This window comes from Symsagittifera roscoffensis, chromosome 3 (assembly GCF_963678635.1).
Source record: "Symsagittifera roscoffensis chromosome 3, txSymRosc1.1, whole genome shotgun sequence".
Lineage (NCBI taxonomy): Eukaryota > Metazoa > Xenacoelomorpha > Acoela > Convolutidae > Symsagittifera > Symsagittifera roscoffensis.
The window spans coordinates 10,741,851-10,767,799 of record NC_087064.1 but is presented as its reverse complement, the minus strand read 5'-3'; the positions used below and the strand labels follow the sequence as shown (position 1 = coordinate 10,767,799).

The window sequence follows — 25,949 nt, the reverse complement described above, 5'->3', positions numbered from 1 at the left end:
CCAATGAAAGAAAACAAACTATTCGAAAAAGCAGAATATTTTCAGTTCGCAAAAAAAACAGGGCTTTGTCGTTTCAAGCATAGGTAAGACCTCTGCGCCAGATGCTCTGAGTAGTTGATAGAAGTTGATTTTATTATTAAGCAAACAGAAACAACTGTAAAATTTCTGCGTGCGAAGTCTGCAAATATGGATGGTTCTCAACCAAAAAAAAGTTCACGATTGCAAAAACCTTGCTTTATCGCAAGCGTCAATCATATTGAAAATCCAAAAAAAAAATGCTTTTCATAATTTCCAGCTCTTTTTTTTTTTGATAATAGACGAATGCATTGAGTAAAAAATCACAGACTACGATGTAATAAATGCCAAGAATCGCAGTAGAAACTAATTGTAATTTCAGGTCAAATTATTCATCAAAATGAGTCTCAATTTTTATCTCGATCTAGGATCTAGTCAAAATGGCGTGAAAAAACACCCTATACCACAGTGAATTCCCACTCTATCAAGAATACTTTTCACCTTTCTATGTTTATTTTGAGAAAACTGGATCAAGGGCTTAATTTTTTATTCCGCTGGGAAGACTGAAAATTAAGTTCCACTTTCACGTTTTTTCGCGCCATTTCTGCTTTCGTATTTCAGCAAATGAACTTGAACAAATGAACAGCAAATGAACTTGAAGTGAAAAAAAGCGCACACTCCTCATAGCCTTCTTTATTGCATTAATATGTATGAAAGCACTTCTGTATTTAATAGGGCATTTTAAGACTTCCTGTAAAAAATCTATAAAAATATCACTAAAAACTATATAAGAGTCTTCAGTACGTTCATCGAATCGTTATAAAAAATGAACGTGAACGAACTTTTCCTGAAACTATGTTTCCTCCAAAAAAACCAAACAATCTTCAGTGTCGAACTTGCACTTCGCAATCAGAAAAACGGCACAAGCTAGCAATGAATTCCCTTTCATAAGGCGCATAAAACATTTGCTAGAGAATCGACATTTAAAAAAATGAGCAGTACACATGCAGAAAATGAGAACAAAATACCTCGAGTTAAGTTAGAAAAAAGTGAATTCGTAGAACAATACAAACGTTTGTAAAGCTGCACTTCGCAATCACAAGTGGCAAAAGCTCTAAAAACGGCAAACGCAAAAATACAAGAACAAACACAGAACCAACTTGAAAATAACAAAATTGATTAGAGGGATTTAAAACCGGATCTCCTGCCCATCAGGTATTTGCCTCATAGGGCATTCTAATTCGGATCTCCGGTCGACTACTTTCAGTCGACTTTCTTCTTAGATATCAGGCAACAGAAAATAGCGCAAATAAAGTTATAACTAGTATCCTGTGTGATGTTAATGAATACTTTTGTACTGATGCTAAGGTTTTGTGCATTGATTGGGAGTGAGTTTTCATGAAATACGTTCAATTTGTTCTGGATTGGTTAGAAACGAGGTTCACTCATAACGCTCCAGATACGGAAAAGATAGCGAAAATCAAAACAGTAACTCAAGAGCTCATACGACCTTGTTGTGAAGCTACAAAAGCTGCCAGAGTAGTATTGGAGTTCAATTCAATGTGCAGTTTACTCCAAAAGGCTGTTGCCTTACTGAAAAAGCAAAACTGATTTCAAAAATCTTACTTTTTTTCTGCAAGCAGGGTTGTATCCCAATCTCCCAGATAAAAAAAACAAGAGACTTGTAAAATCCCCTATTTAGTGTAATATAACTGTTTTAAACTACATACCGCCTTGCTTACTTTGCTCATAAAAGATCAATAGAAAAAGGTGCAAAACTGCATACCAGAGTGTGTTCTAACTTACTACAGTGTGCTAACTTAACGCCCAAGACAAAATTAAACGATAGAAAAAAGCCTCGCGAAAGAAATATGGCTATTTTACGAGAGTAAATATGCTTTCAAGTGAATATAACACAAGCTAAAAGCTTAATTGAAGGCTATCAAGCCCAGATTCGACTGGTTCGTTTCCACGAAAAAAGAAAAAGTTACAAATAAAAGATGTTAATTTCTTAGAAAGTTGGCTTTAAGAAAGGATTTCCCCAGCAAATGTTACCGAATGAAAAAGTTTCATACAAAGCGGAATTTTCCTCGCTCTGCTCCATTTCAACCTCAAACAGTCTCTGTGTAATGGCAGCTTTCAAGGGTCCTCAATTAGCTAAAATTCTTGTTCTACAAATAAAATTTCAAATTTTGAATTAATCTAAGTTAAATTGGTTTGATTCTAAATTAAAATACACGTTCAGAACAAAAACAGAACAATTATTCACGTTTTGCCTACAACTTCATTAACGTAATGAGATAACTGAACTCTATATTCACACAGCTACAGCAAAATCGCATAGAAAAATATATGAATTTTGATAGGAAATGGATATTGGTGTGGAGGAGAGAGAGTTTCATTCAGGTTAGTGGAAGAAAAGAGACTGCAACAAACAATTGCGATTAATCTGCTTCAAGATTGTGAAGGGAAGACTGCTCAGAAGTGGGGTACATCTAAAAGACCGCCTGGTCAAAACTTATCCGAAAAGCAGTCCGTCCGAAAAATGCCATTCCGTTTGACCCCATAGATGTTCACTTCGGCCGAATAGTTCGTTATTCGTGCAAATATTATCCGTTTCGTGAAATAGTTGTGGCTTGATTAGAGGTTTGGTTTGGTGTAGTTGAGTAGATGTGTAGTAGACTAGTACGGCATGTGCGCGGTCACATTATAGTCGAAATCGTCCTGCTCCACGGCACCGTCTACTTCTTCGCTGTCCAGCTAAAAAAAGAAGAAAAAAAGCATAGCAAATAGACGTAGTTAGCATTTTTAGACAGTTAGCATTAGAAAATTAATAAATTTGAAGCATTTTTAACGAAAAATGTATATGGCCCTAAAGCTCTTTGATTTCCAAGAATCTTTGATGTTTGAAACTTTTTGACAAACGATTTCAACCTTTTTCTAAATTCTAATACTACTACTTCTACTAATTACTTATGCGTTTAATGCCCGTTTTCCCATTGTGGTCGGAAAGTGCGTAAAGAATGGTATATCTGAATAGTTTGACAAATTTCAGTATTCAGACGGAGGCATTCTGAATAGCATTCGAGCTATTTTCAGATAAAGTGTGACATTCTGGAGAGCATTCGAGCTATTTTAAGATAACATGTTTTTTCATGCCTTTCCATCAAGGCACAATGTGGTTTTGAGGCTTAAAGTATTCACACAATCAATCTAGCGGTTTTTACGTCTTCCTGCTGTTTTTTCCGAGACTGAAACACCGTCTGATGATTTTGGCGAACGATCATTTTCTCTTCGGTCGACATGGGTAAAATCCTTCATCGCACTTGTAGCTTATCCAGATCCACAAAAGCGATCACTTTAATTACTGCTGTGTCGATAACTCTGTCTCTCCTGTATAAATTACTCCTGTAACCCAAAGCAGAGCTTTCATACCATCACTCTTGAAAGAGCTGGATATCGCAAGGCACTGCGCCCAAGTTTCAGGGCAGTACATCAGAACTGGCCAGAGGCAAGCTCTGTAGATATGACACCTTGAAATCAAGTCGATCTTGCTTCACCAACAGAGCAAGCTCTGTAGATATGACACCTTGAAATCAAGTCGATCTTGCTTCACAATTTACCGCCATTTCATCCAGAAAACTGCTAATCTAGCCAACGCTGCATGCATTGCGTCACATTCACCTGAAATAATGTCGCGCAAATTGCAGATCTCTTTGACAGTATCTAGAGTTTCAGATTGATTGATCCGTAGAGTGGCGTTTTGATTTAGTCAAAAATTGGAAACAATATTTTATCTTGATCAAAGGTAATTAATATTTTTTTTTTGTATTTTCCGCAGACCACTGCTTTTTTAAGCACCCATTTGTTCAAGAAGTGCAGCGTAGTGTATTGGCGCAGGATCCCTTCGAAAAACACGCACATGGATATTTTCCGGTTATTTTTGTGGATACACTTTCGGCGTAAAATCAAATACTTCGTTTTATCCAGGAAACCTTTTGAACGGCGTTTCTGTAAAGCATTGTTCCAAGTGTTAAACTTATCAATAGGCTGGGTTTCCGTTTCAGCTGATACCACAAGGTCATCTGCATATAGCAAATATCACAGTACCATAAAAAGACAGTTTCTCGTAGCCTCTTGCACGACTAAAAAATAACAATGGGCTATGTACCCATCTTTGATTCACGCCTACTTCAATTTCGAAGGTATCATATCATCCTTGTGTTCGGCGAAGTCTGATTTTAGACTCAGTGTAGAAACACATTTTTAGTCGTACCAGATTTTAAGGAACTCCCTGTTGCTTCAGAGGCTATAGTATCAGTCCCCTGGGAACAAAGTCGAAGGCTTTTTCGAGATCAACTAATGGCAGGCAGTGGTTTTTTCTGTTCTGTAAATTGTTCTTTCAATTGAACAATATGAAAAATGGCATCGGTAGTTGATCTAACACCTATAAAACTTAATTGTTTGTTGTCTACTTTATCAATAGTCTCAGAAGGTTTTCCAGTGCTTTTTCGGCAATTTTTATTGCATGTTCCAATAATATACAAAAATTTTCAATGCAAGTTCTAAAAAAAATAATAACTCTGGGATAGTGAATTCCACCTGTACTAGCCACGAGAGATAACATCTTGGGGTTTCTTCGGATTTAAATTATTTAAAAGAATTGAGAAACAACTTTGCCAGTGCGAGAGAACATCTTGCACGCAAGCCAGGAGTTTTCTTTCATATTCAATGAATTTTGCTCCAACCACATCCTTTAGGTCATTTTTCATTTGCTTGGCGAGGCGGAACATTTTAAGTCGTGTCTCCGCTTTTGAAAGATCTTGACACCTTTTCTAGCTCGATTCTTTTTTCAGCTTAAGCAACTAGCTGTTTCACGGCGTGTTTTGCCTCCGATATATCCTCGGTTTTCATAATTTTCAGACCTCTGTCACCTTTTTAGCAAAAGTGTTTTCATGTCATCCCTTTTGCATATTTTTCGGTCCACCACGATGTTTTTCTTTTTCTCGATGGTTCTCCTATTGTTTTGCTTCTTCTAGAAATGTTGATTTAAAAATTTTTGAGTTCGCTTGTATTTGATTTTTCTCTTGCTTGTTTCTTATTGTTTCTTTGTAGTTGATTTGGTGTTCTCTTTCATTTAATTTCCACGATTTTATTCTTCTTACTGGCTTTGACATCAAGGCGGTAAATCAAAAATTCAACAGAGAAATCCTGTGTTGCGGACCATATTCTAAGCCATTGATAACCTTCAAATGATTGACACAGCTTCTCCGCGACGATAGTATTAGAATGAAAACTGTTTTGCGGGGATTTCAAAAAACTTAAATCCACTTAGAAAATTTCGAGATACAGTCAACTTTCTTTTTGGACCATTTACATTTTCGTAACTAAATAGCGTAGTTTACCTTCCATTGAGCAAATGATTTTACGAATCCACAAGACCTAAATAAGCGTCTTCACTTTAATCGTTGACACTTCAAATTAGACAACTTAACATGCAAACCCTAAATGGCCAACTCCAAAGTGACTAAGTTAAGATTCATCGCCCAATTAATTTCTCAGCATTTCGTGCAAATTAAACAACTCTGATTGACTGACCAAGTTAACATCCACCCACCTGGGAATTTTTAGCTTAACGGACGTAAATGAGTATGAAAAATCTGAAATTAATGATGATAATTTTTTTCTCTACAATGGCGTGAAATAACACTGGAATTTTTCTCTGCACTGGCGTAAAACTTTATTTAAAATAGCCGATCTTAATCTCATAATCTAATCTATGAAAGGAAATATTCACGTTCCTTTTTCATTTCTGTGAACTTTTTGTTTCGAAATTAAACTTCATTTCAAACTCTGATTGAAGACCTTCGAAGTACTTCAATGAGACCTCTATCTCTTTTCACACATTTTACGAAGTTTCATATCAAAACTCGTTAAAAAAACGCCGCAGTCCAAATTTCCTTCTCAATGCAGAATGAAACAAATAAACAAGATTCTAGAAGTTCTCTTATTCTTGCTATCAAATTTACGGTGAAATTCATTAACAGTTCGAATAAGTGGTTTAGGTAGAAGTTTCGACGTTAACTTACAGCAGCCAGTTCCACTTCAGTGTAAAATTTGGGCAACAACTTCAGTCTGACAGGAACCAACAGAATCAGGAAGAAGGGGAAGAAAATCGAAATCGGCGACTCCTTCACAGCCCACAAAATTGCCACAACTGCAATCTGAATAATCGTGAACAGGTGCACTTTCAATCCACTCACGTTTCGCACGTATGGCACTGAAGGGTAGTTTCTTCGCTGCATAAACATCAGTTTGATTCTGTCGTAGAACTGGAGAGATCCCAGACAGGCAACTCCCATGTAAAAGAACACTCCATAGAGCACTGAGTATGGCACGTGACTGAGCACTGACTTCAAAAGTATCGACAGACCTACAAAAAGGAAAAAACGTTGACAAAAACCAAGCGATTTTGAAAACTGAGGCATTTCAAAAACCGAGATATTTAATTTTCTGGAGCATGTACGCAAGAATCTTCCAGCTTTTAGGCTTTTATACAAATAAAATGATTTTTTGGTTTGTCTACAATATTTTCAGCCAAACCAAAGTGGGAAGTGGTTCGTTTCTATTCTGATTGCACCCGAAAATCCATTTTTTGTTAAATCTGTGATGCTACGTGGTTGCAAAAAAAGACAAACATTTCACAAGAAAAACGCACTTTCAGTCTTCCCGTTAATTTCAATTGGATCACGGAAAAAACTATTGGCGGAGAAGCTATGATTCTGTTCTGAGGCTTGTATCAGGTTCTCCGATTGCTGTTTGTTATTTCAGCTACCATTTAAGGCATAGGAATCATTTAGCGCGTGAAATGATTGAAGTTATTGTTCGTACCACACAACTATGGCCTAGGGCGCTCATTGTCTGTACCACACAACGAGGGGGCAAGCAGGAGCTAGCGCACTAAAAAAAACAGCCCGTACCGGTCAAAACGTGTCCTTATACCTTACTCGTGGCACGGTTTTTAACTCATGGGTCTACGAAAACACAAAATCCCAAATACGCTTTGCTTGATGTAAAAAATAGAACTAGTGAAAGTTTGTATCCCAGATAATGAGGACCTTACTTCAAGATATCGGGGCAATATATCGACATGTAATTGACAAGTTGTTCCGAATGTAATTGACAAGTTGTTCCGAATTGATAACGCTTGCTAATCACGAGCAGAACAGCCGCATGCGCGAAAGTTCTTGGACATTAATCCAGGGAGATAAAAGTTTTGCCACAAAAATCAGTAAAATATACATAATAAAAACAAAACAAAACTTCTCAAAAAGTTTTATAAGGGGAACTCAATTTATGAAGGGGCTTTATCTGGACGGAGATAAAGATGTTACCACAAAAATTAGTAAAACATAAAGTCAAAAAACAAAATAAAACTCCTCAAAAAGTTTTGGAACTCAGTTTATAAATGGGCTTTAGCAAGGGCATTCAAAAAAATACAAGTAGGCTAAGCCTTTACACGGATAAAAAAAACAAGAAAGCCGCTAAGTCGAAAAAAACTTGAAAATTTTGAAAAAAAAAATAGATCTATAGACAATGCTACATTTGAAAAAAAAAACGAGCCAAGACAAAAGAATGTGAAACTAGCATCGAAAAAAACGTTATCACGCGGTAACAAAGCCGAAAATACCTTAGCAGAAACCCTTTAGACCAAAAACATTTCTAAAAAATTATCAAGTCCCTCAAACAAACAAACCAACAAACAAACAAACAAACACACACACACACACACACACACAAACTTAATTCTTCAGTAAAATGAAACAATATGCGGCCACTATGCCGATATAATATTAGCTGAAACCTACAAAGACGAAAAAAGGGGGAAAACAAGCCGGAAAAATTAAGACTAATAAGAAGTCATTAAGTCCCCTTAAACTCAAACCACAGACACGCGTATACAAACTGTTTTCGCCCATGGAAACGCGCAATATTTGGCTATTTTAAAGATAAAGTATAGCATAAAATTATGTTTCCCTAGAAATTACTCGAAATTAGGCCACTAAGCCGATCTAAAATAGGCCGAAGCCTATTAAGCCGAAAAAAGGACAAAAAAATAAAATTTTAACAAATGGAGTTGGAAAAATCAAAACCAACACAAAAAGAAAATTCCTTGGACATTAATCCAGGGAGATCAAATTTTTGCCACAAAAATCAGTAAAATTTACATAATAAAAACTAGCTTAAAAACTAGCTTTACATAATAAAAACTAGCTGAGTTCATAACTTTTTGAGGAGTTTTTTTTTTGTTTTTTGACTGTATGTTTTACTAACTTTTGTGGTAACATTTTTATCTCCGTCCAGATAAAGCCACTTCATAAATTGAGTTCCCCTTATAAAACTTTTTGAGAAGTTTTATAAGGGGAACTCAATTTATGAAGGGGCTTTATCTGGACGGAGATAAAAATGTTACCACAAAAATTAGTAAAACATACAGTCAAAAAACAAAATAAAACTCCTCAAAAAGTTATGAACTCAGTTTATAAATGGGGTTTAGCAAGGGCATTCAAAAAAATAAAAGTGGGCTAAGCCTTTACACAGATACAAAACAAGAAAGCCGCTAGGTTGAACAAAATTTGAAAATTTCGAAAAAAAAAATAGATCTATAGACAATGCTAGATTTGAAAAAAAAACGAGCCAAGATAAAAGAATGTGAAACTAGCTTAAAAAAACGTTATCACGCGGGAACAAAGCCGAAAATACAAACTGTTTTTCGCCCACGCACACACAAACTGTTTTCCCGCATGGAAACGCGCAATATTTGGCTATTTAAAAGATTAAGTATAGCATAAAATTATGTTTCCCTAGAAATTACTCGAAATTAGGCCACTAAGCCGATCTAAAATAGGCCGAAGCCTATTAAGCCGAAAAAAGAACAAAAAAAAATAAAATTTTAACAAATCGAGTTGGAAAAATCAGAACCAACACAAAAAGAAAATTTTGAAAATACCGGGATATTTGAAAACATAGCCATCGAAGATTGGAAAAGAGTAATGACCGCAAGGCAACAAAAAACACTGACTTTCTTGAAAAAATCTCAACTTTCGAATTTCAAAGTATTAGATGCCCTTTAAACTCTTTGAAATTCTAGAACAGTTTTTGATGGCGCTTTTTTGATAACATTAACCCATTTTGAGACAACTGATCAATAGGTAAAACTGTTATTCCGCTGGGAAATCTTAAGAATAAATTCCACTTTCGAAACTAAAAATCGTTCACGTTTTTTCGCGCCATTTCCACGTTCACATTTGAAGTGCTATTTACGTCACTTTCAGCAGATGAATTTCAATTGAACTCAAAAGGTGCATTACACCTATGAGCATCAGTAGTTTAAGACTTTTTCATGAAAAAAAATCGGCAAGACCTATATAAGAGTCTTCACTACATTTATTACTCTTAATAACAAACTCAACTATGCTTAATATTGGAAACCGAGAGGATTAGGGGCGTAAAGGTAAAGGAGTCCAGAAACGATTCCTGTGGACAAAGTTGTTTACGGGAAAAAAAAGTGGACGAAAAGGTGAAGGAGTCCAGAAGTGACTCCTGTGGACAAAGTTGTTTACGGGAAAAAAATGTCTGGTACCCAATTGCAATACCCTTGCTATCGCAAGGGTAAACAAAAATCAGGCTACGGGAACTAGGCCGACAAAAATAAACAAACAGACGATAAGCCGAAAAAACTTCTGGTTTGCAAAAAAAACACATCCATGCCGGATTCCAACTACAAGCCTTTGTATTCTAAAGCAGGTGCGTTACCTCTACTCCAGGTTGGGCTGGATAATTGACTGATTTTGAATTTATTATGAAGCCAGATGAAACGTGCGTGATTATTACGTTTCATCACGAAGTACCCTGTTACAACACCCTTTCTACCGCAAGGGTAAAAAACACGGTCGGTAAATACTGCCAAAGCAGAGCAACCGGTCAACTTGTATCAACTTGAATAACTTATTTGTTTTCTTTTTCGATTGAACTTACCGAGGAGGACATTGACGAGGAAACTGGTGACTCTCTGTTCAATCACAGACATCTTCGGCTTCTCACCAGGTGCATGATGGGGATCAGACACAATCAGAGCACTGGTATGGCTCACACTTCTAATTGTGGCACCTGTCACAAACGGACAGCCAAGCACGCCACAGATGATGCCAGACAAGCCGATGACCAAAATGTTCAGATGGTAGCCAGTTCCTTTCTGCAAATTGTGTTCCTTCTTGTTCAAGATTCTCCTGAAATATTACATTAATTTTAGTTACAAGAAAGAAAAAATTTGGAGTTTTTTGGATAAATTAGGTGAAAAATTAACATCTTGGAAGAACCGCCAGTTATCTATCACAAAAAAAACACGTAGAGATCTTGTGAAACCATAAAAAGTAGTTTCTAAAATACGAAATACAAAATTTAATTAAAATAAACCTACGCTGTGATTTGTATCTCGATGAACATGAGAAAGAATACAAGAACAGCGGGCACAAATGCGGCCAAAGCCATCCACCAGTACTCTTTCTCAAGGTCAAAAGGAGAGATGACCCAGTTTCGAGTGAAGTTAGTTTTGTCCTCGTTCTTCGTCGGCTCAAAGGATTCAGGGAAGTTCAGTTTCTGAAATACGAGCAATGACAGTGAATATTCATATTTTCTAGATAGTTCTAGAACAAACGAAAATTTTCTTTGTCAAATCTTCCGCTCGATCAAATGTAACGAAGAAAATTCTCAATAATTATTTTCTTATTCGAAAATCACAAATTTAATTCAGTGCCTATAAAAGACGATAACTGAGACGTACTAAGCATGTAAATCTTATATATAAAGACCAAATATATTAACCAATGAATCATATTTCAAAATGGAATCGAGAAAAATTACAGTCAGTGATGTCCATTTAAATGAAAAGTTTAAATCAATAGACAACCAGCTTAACAAGTTCAAGATACTGAATATTTTAGGCAATTTAATCGTGTCGAAATAATTAATTCAGAGTGAAAAATTTCAATTTATTTTATAGACAACTTTGTGTATTTATTTAACTTTTTTTATAGACAACTTTTTTTTATTTATTTAAGTTTTCTCGCAGCGCCGCTGACCTTGGTGTAAATTTTGTCATTCAAGATCATATCCAGTCCCGTCATCAAAAGAATGGCAATTGGCACTCCGAAATCACCCAGCGCCTTTCGCACGCGTGGACCGAGAAAAGGGGAACTTCTGAACTGTTTGAGAAAGTATGCGATGATGAAGCAGCCACCTGTGAGGATCAAACTCAGCAGAGCTGTGTTGGGCGTCGAAGATGAGCTTCCTGGCTCATTGCAACAATAGTCCTCATCTATAATGAAAAAAAAACCTTGAATGAATTAACTTTCTTAATTTTTAATGGATAAAAACTTCGTTTAAGCAAAACAAACAGATGAGATGCGCAGCGTTGCACCATATGCGATACATTGCACAGATAGCAATAAAAAACGTATAAATCACATTTCGGACCTTTTATCAACTAGCAAGCCCGTCTCCAACAAACAATTGGTTCGCAAAAATTAATAGTTGCTTGTATCAAGCTATGCAAGCTATGAAACTAAAAACAACCTATACATGTCATGACCGAAATATCACGATAGAATATTTTTTATCTAAACAAGCTATTCCAGCTATGAAACTTTGAAATATTTCAAGTTAACTACTGCACCGAATCGCTTAGCGAAAAGCTCAAGACTTTTTAAGCAAACTATTCCAGTAACGAAACTTTGAAATATTTCAAGTCATATCATGGAGCAAACGAATTTCTGTAAATTTTTTATGCAAGCTATTCATTGGATGAAACTTTGAAATATTTATATTTATATTGGGATCGAAATCGTTTGCAAAAAGTGTTTTTAAGCAAGCTATTGCAGCTAAATTTCTTCTAGAAGCGAATCGGATTGCAATGTATAAAACTTGATATTGAAGCCTTTCAATTGATGAAACGTTGCATTATTCCAAACTGTTTCAAAGAGCAAATCAGTTCGGGAAAAGTTCAAGCTTGTCTTAACTCAGCTAATTGAGCTAAATAAAATTCTTCAAGCTGTTTCGTAGATCAAATCCATTCCCAAGCTTTGTTTTTCTTATAGCAATTCGAGCTATGAAATTTTGCAAATTATTTCATAGACCGAGTTGGTTCGCAAAATTTTTTAATTTTTCCTCGCAAGCTACTCCACTTATGAAAACATGATAGATGTCAAGTTAATTATAAGAACGAATCGGTTCACAAAAAGTTAGAGTTTTCCTAAGCAAACTATTCAAACTACATAAACATGAAATATTTGAAGTTGTCTCATCAAGCAAATCAGTTCAAGTAAAGTTGAAATTTTTTCGAACAAGCAATTCAAGCTATGAAATTACTCAAGTTACTTTGTTTACCAAATCAAATCGCAAAAAATTTGTGTTTTTCTAGGCAAGCTATTCCAGCTCTGAAACTCGGAATTCAGACCGAACCGGTTATCGAAAAGCTTAAGTTTTCTAAGCAAGCTAAACACTTTTCGACTTATCACTTTTCGAACTATTCGACTTTTTTTTATAAATTAAATCGGTTCGCCAAGATTCAAGTTTTTCGACGCTGCTCTTCAAGTTACAAAATTTCAAATAAACGAAGTCAATTAAATCGGTTCGCAAAAAGTAAGCAAGCGATTTAAGCTCGCAAACTTTTAATTATTTCAAGTTAACTACTGCACCGAATCGCTTAGCGAAAAGCTCAAGACTTTTTAAGCAAACTATTCCAGTAACGAAACTTATTAAATATTTCAAGTCATATCATACTTAAACTTTTAATTATTTCAAGCTATTTCATAAATCTAATGGTTTTTAAAAAACTTAACTTCAAATATTTCAAGCTACTTCAATGACCGAATTGGTTCGCAAAAAAATGAAATTTTTCTGCGCAAGCTATTCAAGCTATGAAAATTGCAACTATGAAATATTTCTAGTTATTTCAAAAAGCTAATCACTTGCCAAAAGTTTGCTTGGAAGGTTTTGCGAACATTTATGCTTTACTTAAATATTTCAAAGTTTATCTGAGCACAATATTCATGCGATGAAACTTGGAAATATGTCAAGTTGTTTCATAGAGCAAATCGACTGGCGAGATGTTTCAGTCTCTCTAAGCAAGCTATTCAGGCGATGAAACTTTGAAACATTCCACGTTAATTCTTAGCGCAAATTGGTTAGCAAAAAGCTTGTTTTTCTAACAAGGAGGTTGCTGTTCTTAGTTTGTTCGTTTCAGAATGAAATCAACCTGAAAATCAAAATTTCGGAAAAAATGGACAGGTACTGGTTAGCCTTGAAAACGCATCGAGTTCATCTTGTCTAAAGAATTAAATTTAAAAAAAATTTTCTAAAATATTCCAGACCTAAGAACGTTTGAAAGTTCTGGAATATTCTGGGCCTTCTCTGAAACGTTAAGCCTCAAGTTTTTTTAAAACGTTGCATTCGACAAAACTAACACATTGCGTCCAGTTTAATATTGCGTCCATAGCGCAATCCGACTTTCATTTAATATATCAGATTAGATTAGATTAGATAGATTAGACTAAAATTTTGAAACAAAATTGTACCATTTGATAACGCTGGATCAATGAGAAATATTTTCTATCTAATGGGATTTCTTAAATTAAAATCCATATCCGAAAATAGTCATTCAAGATTTCCTGAGACATTTGCACTTTCGTAATTGGAGAGCAAAATTTAGTGACTTGCCGAATGGCACAAATCCCAAATGGCATAGAAAATGACTTAAAATTCAAATTTCAAGGAAAGTCAAAAGCTTTCTATCAACGATTGATTTCATCAGAACGAGCGCATATGAATAAAAATTTGAATTAATTGATTCTAACCAAACTTAAAGTGGCAATTTTTACCGTCAAACTTTGAGCACAAGAAACGATTTAACAATAGGAAGCATAACACAGCCAACAGACGAAAAAGAAACAATGAACGCAATGAAACAGAAACATAACTATCGAATTTCCAAGAAAAACATCTATGACCTTGAAGGTATTTCAATTGCAAGAACAATTGGCGATTGACACTTTTTCGATAAAAATAACCCAAATTGAGAAAACTGGATCAATAGGTTAAAATTTTATTTCTCTGAGAAGTCTGCAAAGTAAATTCCATTTTCGAAGCTAGAAGTCAATCAAGTCACTTTCACTTTTCCATGGTGGAGTTTACCTTCTTTTTAACAAAGGAGATGATCTGAACTTCGAAATTCAAACCGCGAAAAAGTAAGTTGAGCGTGAACAAATTTTAAAACTTTTCCTGAAAAACAAAACTTAAAAAAATCATCGCGATAAGAGTATGAACTACATTCATCGTTTCTCAATAATTCAATGAAAAACCTGAAAACTGTTATCAAAACAATATATCAACCAAAATGCCCCGGATTTTAGTTAAATTAAAAAAATTAGTTGACAAAATAGTTCCTAAAAACCATCAAATTAGTTGAAGAAGAGTTAATTAATACTTTCCATTTATTACAATAATTTGCTGCAGTAACGGCGGAAAAAATCAATTTCAATGAATTTACTGTTAAGAATTGTAGCGAATCTGAGAGAAAACCCGAGTATTTCATTTCAGGCAACATTTAACGGGAGGTTTTCAAAATTTCAATTTTATAATTTACAGCAGCTAATCAACTCCTCGCCATGTGATGTTTCTGAAACACTGTCGGTTTTGTGGAGAATTTCAACAGAAATAGTTTAAATAAAGCGCATCACTGATTAGTACATTTCCTCTATTTTCACAAAAAATAGATGGTTAACTATGAAAAAAAAGTTATTTGCCTTACATCCGGGACCTGTCAATCAACAATTGATTAGGCAATTAATTTACTTTCCACACCGTGTTCACATAAAATTCATTCAAAAATTTCAAACATGAAAATGATTCCATTTGGGAAATGTTCCGCATTTTTGAGGCATTTGACACGTGAGACGTTATCCGTAGTTTGCATTTCGTTTAACAAAAGAATTGAAAATGAAAAAAATAGCCAACTCACAGTTGAAAAAGAAAAATGAACGCAAGGAGAAAAAAAAAGACGGACTTAAGGCTCTTTGAATTTGCAAGACACCTATTTGGTAAAATTAACCAGATTTGAGACAACTGGATCAATAGGTTTATATTTTTATTTTGTTGGGAAATCGGATAATTAATTCGGATAAAGAAGTCGATCGAGTTTTTCGTGACCTTTACACTTTGCTGTTCGATAATGCAGTTTGCATTCCTTTTAAAAATATAAATGCACTGAATTTAAGAAAAAATCACAAGTCAAACCGCGAAAAATCAAAATTGAGCATGAACAAATTTTAAGACTTTTCCTGAAAAAAAAACTACTAAGAACTATATAAGAGTACTCAATACGTTCATTGCGCTGAATAATCAAAAATCACACAACGAAAAAATTCAATTTTGAAAAATCACTTTTACAACATTGTAACAAAAGTTACCGAGCGCTTACAAAATTGGACATTGGGTAAACGCCCGTTGAATCGAAAAAATAATATTTTCATTTAAACTTTCGCGCAATAAAAAAATCGAAACTCGATTATATAAATTTTTATCAATCAAACGACTCAGAAGGAGGAGACTCGGCCGATATAACACCAGCCAAAACCTTAAAACGTTTACATGTTAGTCAATTTGTTTTGGTAAATTTACAGCCAATATAAACATAGTCAACATACAGTGGACAAAAATGGAATGAACGCGAGGAGACAGAAAAAAACTGACTTGTTTTTTTTTTGAAAAACAACATCTCCAAATTTCAAAGAAAAAAGGCTTTAGAGATGTTTGAATTTCGAGAACAATTTATGATTGACATCTTTTTTGATAAAATTAACCTAATTTTAAGAAACTGAATCAATGAGTAAACTTTAACATTATCCGAAAAACAAAAAACCAATTTCGAAATTAGAAGTTGATCAGGTTTGTTATGTCATTTACTCTTTCGCTATTCGATAGTGCCAATGACAATATTTTTTTCGATTCAACGAGCGGTTACCCAAAGTCCAATTTTGTAAACGCTCGGTAAATTTAGTTACAATGTTTTAAGAGTGGCCAAACATTTAACAGTATGAAAATCCATTTAAGCAAAAAATGTATGGTTTATTCATGAATTAAAGATAATGCTTAAGTAATGACAATATACTTTGCTGTCGTCGAATCTTATTGATGTTAATATTCCGGCAAACTACTAATTTTGACGTTGATAACTACTCATTTTTCTGATTTCAGTGCATACAATCCGTGTCAAAAAATTAAATAATCGCAAGTGTAACAGAAAACTGGGCAATTCCTTATTCTTTTGACTGGAAGGTGAATGCCAGTTACGGGGGCAACTCTCATGCGTGAAGGACCGACAGAATGCGCGAAAAATATCATACAATCACTGCCTTTTAAAAAATCCGAAACTGACATTTTTTCGCCGATTTACTTCAAAACTTTGAATAATTGATTTTGATTGGGACGGCATTCGGTCCTTCGTGAATGAGGGATTCCCCGAGATTACCTGGAGTGAAGGGACCGAATATGGAGGACTGATTAGAACAGATTGCAGCACTTGTGGGTTCCACGACTACACATTGGTCCACATAAGACTGGTTCAGCACATACGGCACTTGGCAGTCTTCATTTATTCCTAGAGGGTGGTCTTCGAAGATCTAAACAAGGTATTAAATCAAAAAATAAGCAGAAAAAAACTGAAAATAAGCCAATGCAAAGAAAGTTTGGAAAATAACATCGCAAATTTGTTGAACTATTTTGATCCACACTCTTTGAAAATCAATCAGGATAAAACTGAACTTATTGTTTTAGAGAAATAATTCAAAAATACAAAAACAATTCAAGTTGGAGATCAAATTATAAACAATGTTAATGAAGTTAATTATTTAGGCGTACTTATTGACAACCAAGTCACATACCAAAACCAGGTTAAAAGCATTTTGAAAAAAAAAATGGCGCAGAGTATCAAAACTATCTACACATTCCGGGAATAAAAACTATCTACCCAATTTAAAACCAATGCTCATTAATTGTCCAGTCCTCAGGTATTAACAAAATTCGGCTGTGATTCTAAGTACGATATCAGAAAATCTAAACGTTACTCTAAAAAAAAACTCAGCTGGGCCGTTAACGCCTGCTATGATGTGTCCAAATTTCAACCTTCCGCAAATTTAAAACTCGAACAAAAAACTTTAACTGTTCCTTTTTTCTTTATTACAGATCATCATCATACATTCATCAATTTTCAAAAGGTCAAAAAACTGCTTTTTTGGTTTCTGAAGGTGGGCTCGATTTAACAACAGCAAAAATCTATACGCGTGAGAGAACAAATAAATTTGTTCACACAGTTTTCTGCAATAGCCAATACGCACAAAAAATGTTCTTAGAAAAGGTATTTTATTGCATAATGATCCCCAATAAATTGAGCAACTTTTTGCAAATGTACTTTAATGCACATAAAAAAAAAACATAACCTTTTTTCTGAACCAATTTAAGAAGGACCCAAGCCAAGTGTCGTACGGAAAGCTATTATGGAAAACATTTAAGTTCTCTTAAATCATGTATTTGTTCTATAATGTCATAGCAAAATTTAGGTAAACGTGAATTCAAAACTGTGGCGGCTTCAACAGACGAAGAAAGGACTGATAAACCAAAATGAAATTATTCGAGACAAATATTCTTTAAATGTTTACCGTTCAAAGATGGCCAACAGACATTTGTGAAGTAAATGAACAAAACGAAACCCAAAAAAAAGACTGAATTGTTTGCGAAAAAACTAACTTTCGAAATTCAAAGAAAAAAAATAGATGGCCTCAAACATCTTTTTATTTCAAAACAAAAATTATGATTGGCAATTTTTTTGACACAATTAACTCAAATTGAGAACACTGGGTCAATAGGTGAATTCTACACTTTAGCTGTTTAGTTTGCCTTGCTTCTAACACAGGAAATGAGTTGATTCTAAGAATAACTTGAACCAAACCGCGAAAAATCAAATTCGGGTTCATCTCTCTTTAGCACAAGGTTTATCTCAAACTGTGCTATCATATGAAAATCTTTTTAGTCGTGATTGGTAAATATGAAAAGGCATTTCAAAAAATTCTCAGTGGAAGACAAACAGCAATGAATATCTCTGTCTTTTAGACTGACTTACAAGATTTAGTTTCGAGGATTGATTTAAAAATAAAAAAACTATTTTAAACAGTATTGAGGATACCGTTGCCTTTTCGTTTTACTTAATTTCAATATCTTCTCCTTTTCAAAAATAGCCAATCTTATTTTAAAAATGTGAAAAATACCTTTTAAAAAATGAGGACTTTCCTTAACCTACTATTTTAAGTCAAATTTTGGTTTCATAATCTGATACTAACCTTAATAAGGTTGCGAATGACAGACACACAGAAAATGAGCGACACAAGCATAGCAAATATCTCCTCCGTGAAGCGGGTGAAATACTTGAGCACAAAACTCAGTTCCAGCACAGCAGTCAGAGCACAGATAAGGAAGAGCCACAGTCCAACCCAGCAGCGGAAAGGCATGTAATTCTTCTCACTCACACTTTCCGTCTGAAACAATCTGACAGTCGAAACATGCATACTTTTTTATGAACATAACCAACAGACGGTTGAAAGAGTGAACGAACTCAAGGAAAAAACAAACGCAAAGAAAATCAAAGAAGAAAAAAGCATGGCCTTAAGGCTCTTTCAATTTCAAGAAAAATTACTGAGTGATATTTTTTTGAATAAAATAATTCAAGCTGAGAAAACTGGATCAACGGGTAAATTTTTAAATTTTCCCTGGAAAAACTTAATATTAAAATCCACTTTCGAAATTACAAGTCAATCACGTTTTCGGTAACCTTTACAACTTTGGTCGTCGACAGAGGAGTTTGCCTTCATTTTGACAAAGGAAATGAACTGAACTTGAAAAAAAAATCAAACGCCAAACCGCAAAAAATCTAATTTGAGCGTCGCAAACACAAATAAAACAAAATCATCACGACCTGTGTAAATGTTTTCACTATGTTCATTGACTATAAATCAATTGACTATAAATCAAAGATGCAATTGTTGGTCAAATGCGTTCGCTGAAAGGGTCAATCAGTTTTAAGTGTAAGAGTCCTATAAAAATGAAAAAAGATTTAGGTTGCGAGGAATTAATGAAGAATTACGTTCCGATGACAGCCCGGAAAAAGGTCAAGGAATCCGACGTATAACCAAGGCACCATTGCATCGATGCCAGCAAGTCATGTTAGCAAGTCTTTGGGCTCCCAAAATGGGAAGGAAAACCACAGGGTGATTTTGACAATGTTTATATACAACCACATAAAATTATCCTATATTGAATATAAATTGGATCTTCAATATTGGATCTACTTAACAATCCCCCCATTGTATCTACTAAGGAATTTCCACTCCTCTCATAAAACAGTAAATTAGCACTAGAGTGTTCCATTTATAATTATAATTCTGATTGGTGGATTAATCAGCTAACTTAATCTACTGAAAAATCTCTCTCCTTTTCTCGAAAGGGGGAAAATTGTTAAATAGATCCTCGAAATTTTATATTACAGCAAAAATTACGCTAAATAAATTCAGATTTTTTTAAGTTATATTTATTAGTTTCTGATGAAATACAGAAACCACAAACCACGTCGTAGAGGGATCCCTCGAACACTGCCAATGGACCAGTGCAGCCTATTATTAACAGAGGTTGACCACTCAATAATCCAAACAGAGCTCCAGCGATGGCAGAGCCCAGAATCGTCTCATACACTCCCATCCACGAATTCACTCGGTCCAGTTCTAGACAAAATAAAAAACGAAGAAAATTTAATATTGAACAGAAAAACAAAAATCCAAACAAAGCTCAGTACGAACAGTGAGATGGTTATGGTTATCGCAAAATCAGCACGATATTCTTCCAAATTTAAAAACACTAGGTTCACGGACGAATCATTCTCTAGACAAATTTATCCTCCTTTATTGGACAAACTGTTAGCTTTAGGGCTATCATGGCCCGTGTTAAAATTTAGGAAGGGTATGACAATATTCTACCCTAGGAAAACTACATGTAGCTCTTAATAAACAGACATATTTAAGGTAAGCAGGCAAACAGTAGGCTTTATTATTCTTCACGCAGAGGATTAGAATTATTAAGGGGGCTGTTTTGATGGCCGAAAGACCAAACGCGGAAAATTCTCGGCCAATCAACGTCCTTTAAGCTGGTCACACTTTCACTAATTGATTTTCACACTAACTTCTTTTACATTTTCTGAAAGTGAATTCTGATTGGCTGACATAATTTTCGGGCATCTATATATCTGACTTGAGGATAAACTCATCTTTCAACTGTACTAACCAACATCAGCTCCAAAAGTGATAGATGGGGTGAGAACGGCGAAGAAGATGAAGATGACGACAGAGAAGCACTGGAAATTGAGGGCGTCTGTTATATCCGACAGGTACAGGGGGTACCTTCTTTTCACATCCTGAATGAGACCCCCTAGACAGCGCTTACTTCGACGCAACTCATCGTCATCCCCCTCTTCGCCCTTCTTTAGGGTTCTGCTGTCTCGCCTTTCTCCTGGAAAGAAAATTTAAAATGTTTTCACGCTTTTATGACATTATTTGTTAAAACATAAGTAGCATTTACGACAACTGGAACATTAGCCTTAATCATTATGAGACGTTTTGGTCCCGTTTTCAGACGTCTCTAGTTAATCAACTCCTCAATAACAAATTACAAGCAGTTTATTAACAAAAACTTGGGACACGGCGCGGTATAATAATCACGGAATATTTCAGAGATTAGACACTTAGAAAAACACAGAAGAGGTTGTTTCAAAAAACAATCTGAGAATAATTGATTGTGATTCATCGTTTGGTTTAACCTTCAAATACATATTTCAAACTCTCGTAGATTCAAGCAGCCTTTTGACGGGCATAGAAGAAAACCACACAAATGACCTGAACTATGGTCACAAATCGAATTCAACCAATTAAGAATCATGTTACTAGCTTGTTATAATTTGCCCTATATCAATAATACAGACCTTCTTAACTAAATAACGAAGCCTTGTTCACTGATATTTGCGATAAAAGCCTAAATTAGCACTATAATCTTTGTATCAATGCTCAATGAAATGAATGATCGATTATTACCATCAAATGGATTCTTTCTCAGATGAAATTTATTATTCACCATGAATGATATCAGCTATCAGATTGGATTTGAAAATTATTGATCCAACATAACAGCGGGATCGTTTACTCTTCCGCATTTACAACCTTCAAACGGTTCGTCGGCAGATTTTATGAAGTACAAGGGGCAAAAATTTCCAACGAGCAAATGATACGGTAAGTTTGACCTAATTCAATATCACTTTCAGCAAAAATATACAACACATACTTGATCAGAAATTAGCAAATAAAATAATTTTGACATTGCATGACTAGAACTGGATGAGCCCAAGAAGTAGACCGTATAGTCATGTTTTCGATCTGTTGTCTTTGGAAATAGAAAACATAGCCAACAGACGGTTGGAAAAGAGTCCTGAACGCAAGTAAACAAAAAATATTGAATCCTTTTTTTTAACTTTCGAATTTCATGGTTTTCATGCTCTTGGATTTTCAAGAGCAAACTATTATTGTCTTTTTTTGATAAACTTAACCCAACTTGAGAAAAGTGGATTATTTGGAAAAGTTTTAACTTTCGAACTAGAAGTCGCTAACTTTTTCCTCGCTACTTCAGCTTTAACAATGTAGTGCATACGTTCTATAATATGAAATTGAATTGAACTCAAAAATTGCAAATAAACCTTAGTGCATTCATATGTGCTTTTTTACGTATGAATGCACTTCTTTTGTTAGTATTTTAGGACTTATCTTGAAAGAAAAACAAAAAATGACACGACCTATTTAAGAATCTGAATTACGGTCATCGACTTTAAAACGGTTTGAATACATGTTCCAGAAAAAATGGCCAAATAAAGTTTTGAAATGAAAATAAACTCACGGGAAAAAAACAACTCTTATGTTTGCCTTCAGCTTAAAGTTGTTTTAATTTCAAGAATCCTTTATCCCTGGCAATATTTTAAATTAAATCAAATAATTTTAGAAAAAATGTGGCACTGAGTAATTGGCCTGGCAATATTTTAAATTAAATCAAATAATTTTAGAAAAAATGTGGCACTGAGTAATTTTTTTTTATTCTGCAGGGAAATTTCAAAAATAAATTCCAGTTTTGAAACTAAGCCATTCACATTTTGTTGCGCCATTTCCACATTCTGTATCAGAAAATGTACTTTATCTCCCTTTAAGCGAATGAATTTGTATTGAAGTTGAAAAAATCACTAGTCTAAAAGCGATAAATGAAATTTGAGTTTGATGAACTTTTAAGACTTTTTGTTGAAACAAAACAACCTTAGTGTCTAATATCAACTCAAAAAAGTTATCATCACACATGATCTTTTCAAACACAAGCAACCCAAAAAGCGGTTTAAACAGCTGTTATTAAAATGCTATTTTATTAAGCAAAAATTCTATCTAAATTAAGCACTAAAGCATGCAATTTGAGCCCGGGAAAAAAGATTCATAGAACATCAGAAGCGTTTACTTATGTAAAGAAAGAACTCATTATTTCATGACCAACTCAAACTAAAGCAAAACTATCAAGAAAAGCTGAAGCAAGACAATCCAGGATAACAGTCAAACACACAAAATTTTCAATAATATTCAGGAAAAGCGTTGTTCAAAAAATTATCCCATTTACAAAAAACAGGATCATGGGTACTTTTTTCCGCGGTAACTTTTAAAAAAGGAAGTTCATTTTTGAAACCAAAATTAGTCACAATTTTGATGATTTTTAGATTTTTGCTGTTCGATAGAAGAGTTTGCCTTCTTTTCAACAACGAAAATGAGTTGAAGCTGAAAACAATCAAATGTCAAACCAACAAAAATAAAATCGTTTTTTTTTCACGCTTTAGAATTACTGCAGTAGGATTGAGATTACTGTCTCTGATTTCTTCCTCCATGTAAATTTGTTTGAGAACAGAAAAATTCAAACCTGTTCTTCTCGACACAAAAAAAAAGCTTTTTTTTATGTCTGCTGGAAAGATCTTAAAGGGTTTAGGTCGATCATTGAAAATAGAAATAAGGTGCAAATTAAACCATCCTGCGCGCATTAGACTGGCCGAGACTTGACGGAAAATGAGTTTGCATCAGAAATTTTTGCAGCATCAGAAGGTTATTCATAGCAACAGACAGTTGGAAAAGAGTCATTGAACGCAAAAATAAAACAAAAAACTACTGACTCTTTTTTTTTAAATCTCAAACTTCGAATTTCAAAATAAGCCTTAAATTTCTTTAAACTTCGAGAAAAATTTATGATTGACACTTGCTTGATAAAACTAGCGAGGCCTTTACAATTTCAAACGATGCCTAAAATTTCTTTGAATTTCGAAAACAATTTATGATTGACACTTGCTTGATAAAACTCTCACTTGCACAAAATGTTCGCGGCCTTTACACGTTTGCTTTTCCATATTGGATTGTACCTTCCTTTTAACATACGAAGGAAATGAATTGAACTTAAAAAAACCTAAATTCAATCGCAATAAAGTAGGTTTGAGCCTGAACAAACCTGAAGACTTTTCCTGGAAAATATCATCACGACATATATAAGAGTCTGAACTACGTTCATCGACTCTAAAAATCATCACCGACGGACTGTAGGTTGAACGGTCTTCACCGACGGTCTTCATCTTTAGGTTGAACGGTCGATACTTCGAGGCCGACTTCATCTTAGGTCACAGCTTGCGGGCGAGATGACAATTCTCATCCCAAAAAATAACCAAAATATGCACTTGAGAAGATATTCATCAATATGCACTGGGAGTTCTTAAGAGGGGATTCAACAAGCGGTTCTCAGTTAAGCGCTCGTATATTGTATAATGGTTAATTCTCTTGTCAATAACTTGTATAACAAAAAGACTCTAAGAAACCCAATTATTGAAACCCTTTATCCATTTTGGTTCAACTTAACTGAAATAGTTCCAGATTAAGGCATAGTGCGAAACAGCTGAGCAATTTCGGAATCTCGCAACTATATCATGGATAACCAATAATAGCCTCATGGATAGCCAAATCTGTTTGAGCCACATCATGTATTCGTTTTCAGTGCACGTGCGGACAAAGATTTTCAGTCTGGGCAATTAAAAAAAACTGAAAAATCGGTATGTATTGAAAAACGATCAACCGTAAAGAGCTGCTCTTTTCTAAATGTTCTTTTCTCGCGGATGAAGCGTCTTCCTAGCCAAATATGTTGTTCATTAAATCTGTCTGGTAGGTGCTCAAAGTGCTCAATACTCATATCAGACGAGTTCTTCTTCAAGGACAACCAGCAGCACTGTCTGCGGTGCTACAAGAAGTACTGTGACGTCACCTGTCTCTACTGTGGCCAACTCATCTTAGATGACAACAGCTGCGTATCCCCATCTGAGGGAAATAAGCGATACCACACCCACTGTGCATTTTGTTCAGTATGTGGGGGTCACTTCAAACAAGGCCAGGAGATGATGACCGAAGGTGTTAACATAGTGATTCTTTCTCATAATTGCCCCCTCATAATTCTTGTTTCTATACCCAAGCATGAGGAGAATTAAAATTTTTTCCATCAGCGTTATGATCTCAACATTAAATCATCTACATTAGCTAGCTTGGTGTTTTAGGGGACGAAATTTGGCATCCCAAATGTTCGACGCTTCGCAAATCTATTCGTCAAATGGAAAACTTCATAACTGGAACTTCAGAACCAAGAGCCAGTTCATCGTCGGCTTTATCTCCCAAAGGACCAAGACCAGTTTCTATTCATTTGGGATTCTCACCGTCAGAAAAGAAATCTCCATTAGATCTATTTGACAGTATTAGTTCCAACTCGGATTCCAAACTAAACGACCATTCAGATCTGGCAGAGCTCAAATCGAAACTAAAATTACCACTTTATGAAGGAGAACATCAGAAATCATTACAGAGTGAGAAATATTATACACAAGCTTCTTTCATTCCAAAGGAATCAAACAAGCGTCAAATAACATCACCTATTCACAACTCCCGTTCTTCACTATCACCTCTTGCCGTCTCCAACCAGTACGCATTTCGACAAGATAACAGATCACCATTAAGTTCAGGCACTGCGTGCACGAATGGGGGTTCCACTGACGCTAGCTTCGGAGCTTCCAATGTGTTCTTGAATAGGTTGAACCAAGCCAAATATGATCAAACTTCAGCAGGAGCTACTAGGGGACGCAATTTACGACCGATGTACTCGAACCGACGGAAAATTTCCAGCAGTCGGCATGTAGCACTTGAACCGACAATCGAGGAGTCCGAATTGGAACACGAATTAAATCCGGGCGAGGAGGCAGTGGCTGAAAAAGTCTATCAAAATGGCGACCACGAGGACACCTCGAGTTCTAAGTCATCTCAAGATGACAATCGCAGTAATGAAAGTTCAATGAGCAGCACTGACTTCAATATCCTCGAACACAGACAGAAACGGAGTCCCCTGACTCCCGAAAAACAGCAATCTAATGCATCCTCACCGTACTATCTACCCTATGCTCAGTTGCGCACACGGAATGCAAAATTGCCGCCAGGAGTAGACCGCAAAAACCTGGAGAGACATTTGGCCGACAAAGAATTCCTTTTAGTTTTTAGATGTACAAAATTCGATTTTTATAAGCAGCCCAAATGGAGACGGGATGCTATGAAAAGGCAGTTTGAACTATTTTAATTTGTAGTCACAGTTAAGAATTGAGTAATACAGTATATATTTTTGTTCTTTTCTTCAACGAA

The 25,949-nt window shown here is 35.1% G+C and overlaps 2 protein-coding genes across 6 annotated transcripts in view; one reads left to right on the top strand and one right to left on the bottom strand.

Annotated features, from left to right (window-relative positions):
* Nucleotides 1-2,232: 2,232 nt before the first annotated feature.
* The window catches only part of LOC134841081 (band 3 anion transport protein-like), an 85,924-nt gene continuing 62,207 nt past the window's right edge, over nt 2,233-25,949 (bottom strand). For all 5 annotated transcript variants that reach the window (XM_063856855.1, XM_063856857.1, XM_063856858.1 and 2 more), the window contains 9 exons: nt 20,455-20,679; nt 19,744-19,898; nt 18,465-18,659; nt 16,601-16,751; nt 11,157-11,392; nt 10,496-10,674; nt 10,054-10,304; nt 6,105-6,448; nt 2,233-2,775 (listed from right to left, as the gene is read on the bottom strand). In XM_063856855.1, coding sequence (XP_063712925.1) covers nt 2,698-2,775; nt 6,105-6,448; nt 10,054-10,304; nt 10,496-10,674; nt 11,157-11,392; nt 16,601-16,751; nt 18,465-18,659; nt 19,744-19,898; nt 20,455-20,679 — 1,814 coding nt within the window. In that variant the 3' untranslated portion in view covers nt 2,233-2,697. The remainder of the gene's footprint in view (nt 2,776-6,104; nt 6,449-10,053; nt 10,305-10,495; nt 10,675-11,156; nt 11,393-16,600; nt 16,752-18,464; nt 18,660-19,743; nt 19,899-20,454; nt 20,680-25,949) is intronic.
* On the top strand, nt 24,261-25,932 carry LOC134841083 (actin-binding LIM protein 3-like). Its single transcript, XM_063856864.1, has 2 exons — nt 24,261-24,680; nt 24,824-25,932. Exons 1-2 carry the CDS (start codon nt 24,392-24,394, stop codon nt 25,885-25,887), a joined length of 1,353 nt encoding a protein of 450 aa, XP_063712934.1. The 5' UTR covers nt 24,261-24,391; the 3' UTR covers nt 25,888-25,932.

Coding starts and splice junctions, on each gene's coding strand:
- LOC134841083 (XM_063856864.1), top strand. CDS start 24,392: ATGAAGCGTCTTCCTAGCCAAATATGTTGTTCATTAAATCTGTCTGGT. Junction 24,681..24,823: donor CCAGGAGATGATGACCGAAG/GTGTTAACATAG, acceptor TTGGTGTTTTAG/GGGACGAAATTTGGCATCCC.